The following is a 12,879-nucleotide window of genomic DNA, read 5'->3' as shown; positions in this document are numbered from 1 at the left end:
TTTGCTCGACTTTGATTTTATAAATTCAAATCACAAACTTATCGAAAACAGCCATAACTGTGAAGAAAATACACAACAAATAATAGCCCATAGAAATAAAAAAGAGGAAATAACGCAGGCTTTGTTGGTCGATGTAAATGCGTTTTCGGCAGTAGCTGTTGACAACCGACCTAGTCTTGACAAGTGGTTCAATGTGCCTCTGTTAATTTCATTTGATAAAAAAATCAAATTAGTGTTATGTGATCAAAAGCCCCGCAGAAAAAAATGCGGGGACCAAGGTATCTTCCGGAGCTAGCAAGCAAAAAGGAGAAAAGAAGTAAATGTTATTAACACAGGTGAAGCAGAAAGTAATATTTACCCGTGTGTTTGCCGCTCGAATTGGGTTCAATTGGGGTTCCTTCTACTGAGGGCAGCTTTGACAATTGATGGACAGGGTGCGGGTGTCATCGTTTTCATCGTCTTCATAAAACGGCACTTCAAACAATTTCCCCGCGACGCACCCAATCAACAAGTGCAAACTGTTGACAGACACATTTAAAGATCGGGAACTGATCGAAATTCAAGTTGGGGCACACTAAATGCTCACTTTTCGCGTGAAAGAGTAAAAGAAAATTTCGGAAACGACGAAAAACGCTTTTATTGAAAATAAATTGGATGGCGTCTATTTGCGTATGTCACCTTGCATCGATCCCGATTTCCATCATAGAGTCAATGAGTTCACAACCGCCACATACTTTCAACAGAAACATTCAGAGACTGAAAGGTCTATTAACATTTCTCAGTGACAGCTTTACATTTGTCCAAGATCGTTGATTGTCCAGAGTTGAGCGGTGGTCAGTGTTCATTTGTCCTTGTAAAGACTGATGAGGACTTCATTGTCTTGACACGCGCTTGATTGATCGGGTAGCGTTTTTGGCGTAGCGTTTTTGAGCCGCACTCGTTTGCCGAGACTTTTCAAAACAATCAATCGATCTCGGAATGAGTTTTCCAGATATGTTGATGCCGGAATATGGTCACAGAGGGCTCGCTTCAAAGTTTAAATAAACATCGTTTAAATGCGAATTAAATACCTATAAACCTTTCAGTGAAGACTAGCGCATCACCAGAAAAAATGCACTGAAGGACTTATGGTTATTTGAATTTTTTCTGTTCCTTTTTTTCCACCAGTAGAAATTCCCCTTCAGAAAGCTAGTTCCATTATAAATAGGTATTAGAGAAAAATAAGCCTCTATAGCAAAATATAACGTTTTTGTTAACTGCGTGTTTCGGGGATGGAAACAGCTTATGATATCGTAAGTATGTAAGCACCTGCTGTCAGAAGAACTCTGTGCAAATGATTATTTATATGATTAATTAATTTCTAGCGTATAGCACGGGATGGTATGTCTTTGAAGAACGCTCACATGGTCGCGGCGTTGATAGGTAGCTGGTTTCCCAACGATCCACTGCCGTGGAACAGATGCGCCGAGATGAAGATGCTTCCGTTCTATTTGATATTGATGGACAGTGTGTGGTCCAAAACACTAAAGCGCAAAGAGATCAGAGCATACTTAACATACTAATTAACAATAATTAGAGACCAATCGCCCGAAATCAGGTGCACTCAAACCCTCCTAATCGACAGGGAAATGCCAACGACTAGTGCGCCCTGCTTTTAAATGTCGGTCGATAGTTTAATTTATCAACGGAATTGCCAAAATATTTCCCCGTCTTGCAGGGTCTAACCGCTTGCAAGACGGTGGATAATTCTACGTCGCTTCTCCAAACTATAGCAAAACACCTCTATGTAAATTCAGTCTAGTTGCCTAGCAACGGTGTCGCGAGCAGTTTGCTACTTTCACCTTTACTGCAAACTTACAAGCCAAAGCAATGGGTAGCTATGGTTCTAATTTGTAAGACAAATTAAATTGGTATTTTACTTAAAGAGCCGCTCGATTTCAAAGCAAATATCAAGTATGAAGGTAATGATTACAAGCTAACCCATTGTTAAAATAACAGCACCTTGATTTGCATCAAATGTAGGCAAAGGCCTCATTAAAGTGTGAACAGCGTGAAAAATTTGCTGAATTGCTCCGGGTCCGTCATTTTCAATACCTGATTACTCAGCCCAAAATCTCCCTTCGCGAATATACACACTTCGTGGGTAGAAAAACATCCAATACCCTGGATGCGGTCTTAAAGGTTTCGGCAAAAACTGAATGTTAGCAGAAAATTCAATCTAACTTTTAAACATGTAAATTCAATACGGTTTGCAACTTAAAGACATTTTGTTCAGTTGTTAATAAAGGTAGAACAAGTAGTCTTGTTTTGTTTTTGAAATATTTTTTCTTTAATATACGCAGCCAACTATTTTCAAGAAAAAAACATGAAAGACGGCTATATATATTGGTCGCAAAGTTACCATTAACCGTACTTTCTTTCAGAATATTGGAATATTTCCCAGCAGTGCTTAAAATCTGAAAGAATCCTTATTTATTGCTCAATCTTATGAAACTCTTTCCGGTAGTGAAGTGCTATCTCTGTTTCACGCAGAAATAATCCCAGATGGCAAAAACGTTCAATTCAACATGATATGTGAACTATTTTCAAGCTTGAGGGGCCCTATGGACATCTACAGTGGATAGAGATGTAAGTACGGTTGGGCGTCTTTCTCTGCCATGAGAAATAAAAATGAACAGGCAAAAAAGCAGAATTGTGGACACCATTTCTTGGTGATTAGTTTTTCAATCATTATTTAAAGCTTCACGTTTTAAGTGCATGTATGTTCTGTCATGGGGTTTTAAGATTATATTTTAGGTTAAATTTCTTATCAGATAAGTGCCAAAGAAATGTTACAAATAATTCCTGTAAATATCACGAATGGCACTTTGCAAGATTTTATGAGCTTCCTGATGAGCCATAAGAAAATTTACATTCATCACGGTTGCCGTGTTGGGGGCACGATGTGCGTTCCGCGCTCTCACAGTAAACAATCAAACTAGGAATTGGAAACATTTGTTTATGCCGTAATTCCATCCGCTTGACTCTTTAACCACTAGGATATTATAGCTCGGAAGGGGAAAGATAACGAGAAGGGCAATCATTAAAACCCGAAAACCGCCGAAAAAAGTGATCAGAACTCCAATTACTGTTGGTTAATAGAGGTATAAAGGATATAAAGCGGGAAAGTTCGTTAAATCGGCTTTTTGATTGCTAGAGAAATTAGAAACTGACGCTTTCTAAATGGGAGTTAACATTTACCGATAAGAAGAACACAAACACGACTGTTTAGATACACCTTCGGCAAGACCCTGGCGATTTATAAGACGTAGATTTACAACCAAAATAAGTCCTATGCTTTCTACGCGTAACATGTGTTCTTTTGAAAACGCTTGAACAAAGTTTGACAAAATATCCATTGCAAAGAATTATACTTTTATTGGGAGTGTTATTTATAAATAAAAGCGACATGAGACTGCCAGGCAAGCCCTAGCCGGATCGAAATAATTAAACAGTTAATAGGTGCAGCCGTGTTAAAAGGGCAGATAATTCCATTGCTTTACATAATTTGTTTTTTGTTTCTGATGAACCGTTGTTGGTAGCACGTTGTTGGTAACACAGGGGAATCGGTCAGGTCTCTCAGGTTGTAGGAGAACGATAACATCGTTTTAATTGAATAGCTATAGGGTGTTAATGAGTGTTTGAGGGCTTTATCTACCGCTAATCACGGGAGCCTAACTAGGGAGGATAATAAAAGCTCATTAACACGGGGGGCTACGGTTCTCAGGAACACATCCCCGGGTCATTAAGAGAGTTTGATGGGAGAAAGATAAGGTTTCATTATCTCAAGCAATCTCATGCCGCGCTGGAAGATTGTCTTCGGCAAACCCAGAGGTTGTTCGGCTCTTGAACACTTCCAAGTTACAAGCAGCCGAGACTGCAGTTTGCTGTACGTTTTAATCCGGCAGCTTTTCCTGGCATCACTCAGCAACTATTAACATGGATTTACTTCTTTATCCCGTTCTGTGTTGTTTTAGCGTGGCTTTCCTCTAATCTACGAGGAAACTGCAACCCGCGCGCATTACCTCTCGTTTCGTGTCGCTTGTAATGACAGAATTAGTTAGAAAGCTATTCAGGGCAATTAGTCTACGGTTTCATCTTCTTTGCCTCATTGTTTTGCAACACGGGCTCTCAAGTTCTCTGTTTGTAGATGTTAAAGCTATCAACAAAATTGATAGCCAATTAGGAACGCTCAATGAAAATAATCACTCTCAAACAGCAATTAAGTAAACGCGATATCATTAAGTCGTTCCTAAAAGCACACTGCGCATGCGCCTTTAAGTGAGATATTAATACTTGTGTCCAAACGGAGTGGCTTTACTTGAAAGCGAGTTAACGTAGTGTGAGACGGCTGACCTGTGACGAAATTTAAGTGATATAAAAATATTTTGGTGTGGACCTAGAATGTCCATACTAGCAGAGTTGCCTTTACACAGACCTCAGGAGTGCCCGGGCGTAGGCCCAGCTCGTTGGATGAATTCTTGTACCTCTGAATTCGATAGAGACTCAATGGACAGTGAGGACGAACAAAGTCGAAGTTCTTACTCCCAGGCTTCGCCAGATCATTCGCCTGCCGGTTCCCCTGGGTCTCAGTCCCCCGACCGAGCTCCAGCTACGCGAGCCACATCGTTTTCTGTTAATGACATTCTGGACCCTGCCAAATTTACAGGGGCACCCGTTACTAAAAAACTACCAGTCTGGCATCCGTGGGCAGGGAAAGTAGCAGCGTCTTCGGGGGGAGAGGTTGGGGATCCTGACAGCTCCTGTCAGACCTCTCAAAAGGTGCAAGAAGAAGTAGATAGCATGGCTAAAGTTGACGCGGTACCAGGAATAGAAAACGAAGGTAAGGGACCTTTTGCTCTGTATAGGAAATCAATGGCTAGAGTCGTATCCACAAAGCACTACACTAACAAGCGATCGACGCATGGGACCAATGTTCTATTCAAACCTCACAAAATATAGAAACATGTTACGATTAGAGGCTTTTGATCTTCTGCTCACTGACTTAAAGAGCAAATATATAATTCATAAACAACATGCATGTTATTTTGGAAATGATTTGATACGTATGATGATTTGATTGTTTAGAAATACTCAGAAATGATTGTCTTGTGGATTTTTACGTCGTGGTTATTTTGAATATGTTTTGAAATATGCATGATATTTTATGCTATTCCGTCATTCCAATTTATACGGTTTCAAATTGAACAATCGAAATAAAGAAAACTATATTTGTTTAGAATTGTGATTTGTTGCATAAACAAACAATCCTAATAGACGTTAATTATTTATATGAATTAATAATATTCAAATATAAAAGCAATAAGAATAGTTGCAAATTATTCATGTTATTAGTAATATCTATTGTACATCTATAATACATATATGTTACGGTACCATATATGAATACACATTTCCTCCCTCGATATTATATTTAAACTATATACGAATGTTAAATTGATTTAACACTACTGCAAGTGATAACAAGGTCATTGTATTCATATAAATTGGTTTTTTTCTCGATGACTGGATTATATAAAAATATCCATGGCTACATTATTAAATTTTGTTCTCAGTAAAATATTATGATTACGAAATGTTCTGAAAGAAAAATCATAAAACCGCTCTCCTGTGACGGCTTTTTGTATCAAACGTTTATCTGATTTTGCAAGGTAAAATTCCTTCTGCATCTAAATTTGCTGCATTTGTCAACTTTAATAGATTAAAAATCAACTTGATTTTATTTTTGGAATATTATTATTAGAGTCGTTAATAAAGGACATTGATGGACAAGATTATTCAAATCAGCTTTGTTGAAAATGTAAGTATTGAGTACAAAAGGAATGTAAGGTAGACAAACCAAATAAATTAGATGAATGAATAAATAGATAATGAATTCTTTAAAAAGTTACATAACAAATTAAAATAAATTGGTTAAGTTTCAAGTTCAATTAGAAGATTAACACAAAAAAAATTTTAAAAATTAAAAATTCAATCATTTTACAGTTATAATATTTTAAGTCGGAAAGTATGATTAAACGATCGGGGTTCTTTATATCACAGCTTGCCTTGTATGGGAAATCTGTATAATGGCAAACGACATAGGTCAACGAGGGTGCCATTTGTTCACAGCATATACCCCTTTAATCCGAGCTGATTAATTAAAACCTGCATGCTTACTGATATTCTCGACCATTATGGTCTATTAGAAAGTACTAATAGTATTTTGAGCCCTGCTTTTGTCTTTATGAAGCCACATTTTCTGCACCAGAAACACATCAAACATTGGCGGTAATGCTTTGAGTATCCCTTTTACTAGCGATTGAAATCTGGAAATAGACAACAGGAAACAATTTCGGGTAATGATTGTCGTACAGGTCCATTATAAATTGCTAAATAAACTAAGGAAAATGTCTTAATGGTGTATTAGGTGGATTTTTATGTAAGTTAATTTTTTTCTTGTTATAGTAAGAGCACATTTTAATACCAGTCGTATTTAGATAACAACCGCAGCGGAGGAATCAACACGGCTTCTCAGGGAGCCCTTTCCCGACGCACTCAGATTCTTTTATTGTCTTAGACAAAAAATTATATTTACTTCTTAATCTTCTACGAAAGTTGCATTTTATTATAAGTGTGAAATTATTGATAGTCGTGTTCACATTTTATTCCCTAGCCATTCCAAATCTTGTCTGTCGCGCTGCCGGTAAAGGCGTTTATTTGTGAAATGAGCCACGATGAACACGGCGATCATCGTGCTGTGTAATCTGAGTGGATCATTCTGTCAAGAAAAAAAAACATCAATTTGTAATCCGTCGTCACTTTAGTTCTATTTTCTGCACTTGTGATCACAGGGAATTGAATGGTGGGTCAAATAATTCTGCAATTGAATATTAAATTTCAATCGACAGCACAGAAGCATCAGAGAAGAGGCACCGATTACATATAGTAAAAAGATCTTAAAGAGGAGATGATCCACAATAATTGTCAATGTATCTCCACCGAGCGTAAACGACAGCGGCCTTTTGATTAACTTTACTTCTAACACCCCGATAATATTAGATTTTTCGCTGACGATTTCTTCAATTTTACGCTTAGGATTTATAATTACTTTCACGCACCAAACACAACAGCTTAAGTTCATAAAACCAAGGCGTTCTCATGTTCCTTCTTCAGTGCGGAAAATAGCTTTATAATTTCTGTTACAGTCTTGAAAAAGACATACGATGATGGAATGATGAAAAGATTGCTTTTAAGCAAAGTTATTTCCTTGTTTACCGGTAGACTAAAAAAAAAAATAAATAAAAGCGCAATATGTGATGGTTATGAAGAACATTTTATTCTTATATCTTTCAGCCTTAAATCGAGTGATACTTACTTTAAGTTGAGATATTTCGATTGTTCCAGAGAAATAAAGACCTTTTCTGTCTATGGAAACAAAAAAAAACATTTTGTTGGATTTTTTTTTTTTTTTTTTTTTTTTTTGAAGATTAGTAAAAGTTTAGACTGAGATTACAAAAGAATGTCAGGGTCCATATTATTCATATTGCAGAAGCAACCACAGAAAAGCAGACACTTCACAGGGAAATGGAAGACGATAAGAACTTGACCTCAGAGAAAACAGAGAATTCAGATGAAGATGATGAGTCCAACTTTGACGAAGATGAAGACGACGAGAAGAGACAGTCAGTAGGTTCTGATGGCGGAAAAGCAGGAAAACCGCGGAGAGCGAGAACAGCATTCACTTACGAACAATTGGTAGCCTTGGAAAATAAATTTAAAACCACGAGATATCTATCCGTGTGCGAACGCCTCAACTTGGCCTTGTCTCTGAATTTGACTGAAACTCAGGTGAAAATTTGGTTCCAAAACAGGCGAACGAAATGGAAAAAACAAAACCCAGGCTTAGACGTGAATAGCCCCACCATACCGCCTCACCATTCCTCACTGACTGGCCTCGGCGCTTACCCGACACACACGTACGGGGCGGCGTCAGGCATGCTGTATGGACAGTCTTACCTGCCGTACCTCCACGGAGCGGGCACCATAAGTCCTTTCACGTTGCTGAGACACCCTCAGTACACGGCGGCGGCGGCAGCGGCTGCTGCGGCTGCAACACAACATCCATTTCTTTATCCATACTTTGGACAAACTTTGTGAAAAAGAAAAAAAAAACTTTATACATGTAGATTGGATTTCAGTTGATCTGGAATTTGACTGAATTTTTTTGTTGTAGTATTACTCTACTGAAAAAAGGGGCCGCGCAGAACAGGTGAGGGCTATTCTACCGAATACGAAAACAACTTTTGTCGTAATTTACTTTCGGATTATCACTTATGAATTATGACAAAATAATTATTGATGGTTATAAATTTCCGGACAGACCTATTACGGTGAAAGGTAGGGACTTTGTTTCCAATTTTCCACCGACCCGCTTATGCAAATACTGCATTTGAAAGGGAAGGTTTACAATGTGCACCGTCTGCTAGAGAAGAAGGTTTATTTTGTAAATATTGTACAGTCAATTTGATGCACACAACTTCTTCATAACTTATTTTGTTGTTATTATTATTTTAGTAAACAGCGCCATTTTTACTGACTCGTGTCCACACTGGTTTGTGTTGTATGCAGTAACAATAGTAGTTCATGGCTGTTGTGGCTTTAACCTATCAGTATAACTGCATATTTACCATGGTCAATTTCTCCAGCTTGGTGCTAAAAAAGTTGTGTATCAGAATACTGAACAGCATCCCAAGTCTGCCAAAAAGTGAAATAAATTTCACGTGAATGTTACGACCATTCGTATTTTTTGTCATTGGTGAGAAATAGGAATGTAGCAGCAATGCAAAAATAACACCGACATCAAAAAGGTGATTTACCGCACGCTGGCTTTCCATGTTGTTTTACAAATTGTTTGATGTCAAATTAAACGCTAGCACATTTACGTTAACTCGAACAAGGTTGGCTCCTAACGAGCGAGGAGTGCGTTACATTGGATCAAAGTTGTTATTGACTCTCTCCTTTGCCCCGTAGTTGGCCCGGGCATCATTACCAAGACGTGTTGAGGCACAGAAAAATCCTAGGCCAATTTGTCGGAGTTCAGAGCAGACAAGAAAGGGGAAAAGGCCTCAGTTGCAATTCGTGTTGTTTGAATAAGCAGTGGGTGAAGGCGCACGTCTGCTGAGCGCGCAGTTTGGGGTGGCGTTTTTGGGCAGGTTACCATTTTCCAAATGCAACACAAGTTTCGATCGTATGGGAAATCACTTTCTTTGATGTCTTATGGTTAATTTGGAAAACAATAGATGTATCGTTGTCGCTTTAAACACTGAAGACAAACCATTACTTTGTTAATTAATTTCTAATCACGACGACAAAGGTTATCAAGTAAGTACTGACAGGTGTGATTTCAAATGAATGGACATTGCATTATTGAAAATGGTTGAACTACGCATAAGTTTATCCAACTTTTTCCTTCCACTCATGACGGAAGACCAGAGAAAAAATATCGTGCCGTAAATATTCATTAGATTGGCAGCTGAATATCGATAAGCATTTTGCCATCCCTACACATGTTAAAGTGATCTTATATCTGCTTAGAGAACTTGTGTTTGTTGACAATGAGTAGCGTGCCGGTGAAAATGGGGTGTACATGAATGGGGTTCACGCCTTATTATGTTTTTTCGACCTCTGGCATTGTTGTTCGTTCTTTGCTTGTGGGCAAACTAAATTATTTCAACTCTTTGAAGTTCTTTATAAATTTTCTGCCAGTTTTGACTAGGCTTCACTTGGACAAAGACCTTCAGTTGATTGCATATGAGGACAAAGCTTAAGCCCAAACCAAGTGGGTAATTTCTAAATATTTCACTGGCTTTTATCAACATTCCTACAACAACAAGTAATTAAGTTAAGAAAGCGAGCACAATCAAAGTATAAATATAAACTCAAGGAATGTAACCATTTTTGTCCAATATTTTGGCAAAGTACAATGTCAGACAAATTGTTACTGGCAGCTTCAAATATCACAAAGCAATGCCGCAACCAACGCGTGGACGCTCTCTGATTGGGTAATGAAATCGTGTTAAGTGTCAGACGCTAAAACACACGACAAACGCTTGCTTTTTAAAAGAAAATTGACAAACAGGACGCAGATAGTCTCACGTTCAATGCCTCATTATTTTCACGGAGCATTTCACATGAAACAGTGGCACTCTGTCACTGGTGGACTAATCTAACAACCCATTAGTGTGCAGAGACTGCGAGCGACCAAACAATTAGGCTATATTGGTACAAAAGATCTGTAACAATCACAAACATTAAAAGAAAAATGATATTTATGAGAGAGTAAGGCGAATATCGATTTGAGGTACATTGCATTAATGATTTATCTATCTATTTATTTATTTATTTTCCTTTTGGTTATATTTTTTTCTATATATGTAGGTTTTTTCACTTCTTGTACACGTCTAAAAGCTGCGATTAACGCAAGTGTTTGAGCCAATAGAAGTTGAAACTAACCCGAGGACCAAAGGGCTCGACTCGATAAATTTGACTCCTTTGCTATGTTATGGTCTGGAAGGGAAAAGAAAAAAATTCAAAATAACTCTTCATCAAGTTGCAAAGAAATTAGTATAGACTGGGCTTCGATACCTATTACCTCCGCCAACTTGTGGAGGAAATTTAGTATTTCCTTTTTCTTTGTCTGTGTGTCCGTCTTTCAGTCTGCCATATATTGACAGGAAAATCAAAAGAAAAAATGGAATAGGGAGAGGACTTACTCTTTATATTTTCAAAAATATTGAAACAATACTTTTATTACAATGTTTTTCTTTATTTCTCATGTTTTTTTTTTCTGTTTGGAAAAGATCTAAAATATGTCATTGCTTCTCGTTTGCCATGCGTTAGCAGTTAGTTGGAGTAAAATGCCAAGTTTTGAGTAATAATGTTTGATTTTCGATCAATTATGTGGCTTATTGTTAATTTGGACAATGCAAAAAATTATTTTACTTGTTCTCTGCAAATGCCAAAAAAATCTGTTGCTGTCAAATTCTTTTACGTTCGCCCACCTCAACAATCGGGTAATTTTTTTACTTTATTTACAGAAGTGTCGTTTGTCCTGAAGATTGAAAGTTTACACCTCGGTTTGTTTATTGGTTTCCAAAGTATGGAGAAGGAGACATGTTGTAATTATCTCCTAAAAGGCTTCGCTATTCACTCACCTTGCCTACTGAGGGGTATAGAAAATCGATGCGATCGCTAGATCGTGTCGTTTTCCCCCTCAAACCGAGATTGCATGAAATAACTGCTTGTCTTTCATTATTGATTCCTGTTACCCTACTCCCGCGCGTTTGAAATACTGGAAATCGAGACATTATGAGCTTTTAATTTGTATTCGGCAGGTAATATGCCCGGACAATAGCGACAGTCAAGTCGGTAACATGTGAAATTTGCCACCTATCTAATTTTCCCTAAAATTGACACTTCTGAATTTGCCAGGCAGGAATCCCCTACTTGTATTCCGCAGCATGAGTATACAAACATCTTTAAATGAAAGATTATTTCTCTGGCCTTCTTCAGTCTGGGTGTCGGCTGACGGAATGTATTAATCGTCAAAATAGCTCAATTTCTCCCCTCATTCTCATTCCGTTGGATATTTACACAAGAATAATGAGGACGCAATTTGTAACATTAAACCCCTCCATCTATCAGAGTCGGTCGTTGCACGGGAACCGTTCGTTCCGCTTGCTCTTGTCATCTTTCAGCAACTCTGTATGGCTCTGGATCTCTGCACGCCTTGTTTGTTTATTCTTGCGACGGAGCAATACTAATTACTGCAATATGACAGCAACACCGGGTGACCAGGAGCAAGTGGACCGTCTCCAAATAGAAGTCACGGCGTTAGATTTCTGACTTTGTCCTCGTGCAGTACAGTAATGCATTTCATTATTTTTTTGTTACTCGCTCTTGGTGGCGCCTAATTTTTTTTCAAATCGTCGCTCCAACGTTTTCAATCTAGTTCATAGCGCAGTCGATGAGGGTTGCTGGAAGATTTACAAAGTAAAATGGTCATGTTGTTTTTAATTTGTTGTGAGCTAATTTTGCCCTTCTCTCCATGACAGTGAAAATATGTTACCGCTCATCTACAGGTCGAGTGTCTAATTCAAAGTGAAGTTGGGGTTGGGGCAGACTCTCAAATTGCGCACACCTCATCAACTAAACAGCGGGACCAACAGATACCATTCTGTTGAATTAATTGTTCGAATTAAAAGAATAAGGAACGATATCAATCTTCGGGCTCGGGTGCAAAGTAATAGGTGAAAATAAGCACGAACCACGCGTACAGCACTCCAAGCCAGTAACACCTCACCCGTCCTTGTTTCTTTGTTGCAAGTATAGATAGACAGATGGGGCCAATTAACACTAAACTAAGGAGCAGTCTTGTTAAATGGGCCAATAAAACACTTACATATTCCCTTAATTAGCCTTTTATCCATGTTATGTATCCTTGTTGATCTCATCGCCTCCGGTTTATGTTTCGACTAGTTTTGATCCACAGCAGCTGTTGCTACACACCGAGCTTCTCCCTGCTCCAATATGTGCATGAACCATAAACTGATCGTTTAAAATCCAAATAAATAAATAAATAAAACAATTTGGATATGCGAAACATTTATTATTATTATTATTATTATTATTATTATTATTATTATTATTATTATTATACTTTTTTAAAAATAACCAATGGCATTGTGTTCCGCAAACAAAAAAATATTCAGTGTTTGGTAAGAAATATTGACTAATCTTCGCTTAAAAACAAAGAGATACTAGTAAGATATGCTTTAA

At 37.8% G+C, this 12,879-nt stretch overlaps 1 protein-coding gene across 1 annotated transcript; it reads left to right on the top strand.

The window, feature by feature from the left end:
- The first annotated feature begins 4,322 nt into the window (after positions 1-4,322).
- Positions 4,323-8,832, top strand: LOC106168995 (homeobox protein slou). Its single transcript, XM_013548277.2, has 2 exons — positions 4,323-4,882; positions 7,592-8,832. Exons 1-2 carry the CDS (start codon positions 4,444-4,446, stop codon positions 8,197-8,199), a joined length of 1,047 nt encoding a protein of 348 aa, XP_013403731.2. The 5' UTR covers positions 4,323-4,443; the 3' UTR covers positions 8,200-8,832.
- Positions 8,833-12,879: the final 4,047 nt, after the last annotated feature.

Source organism: Lingula anatina, chromosome 1, assembly GCF_051362555.1.
Source record: "Lingula anatina isolate TDL-2025a chromosome 1, LinAna3.0, whole genome shotgun sequence".
Lineage (NCBI taxonomy): Eukaryota > Metazoa > Brachiopoda > Lingulata > Lingulida > Lingulidae > Lingula > Lingula anatina.
This window is presented reverse-complemented; position numbering and strand designations above follow the sequence as displayed.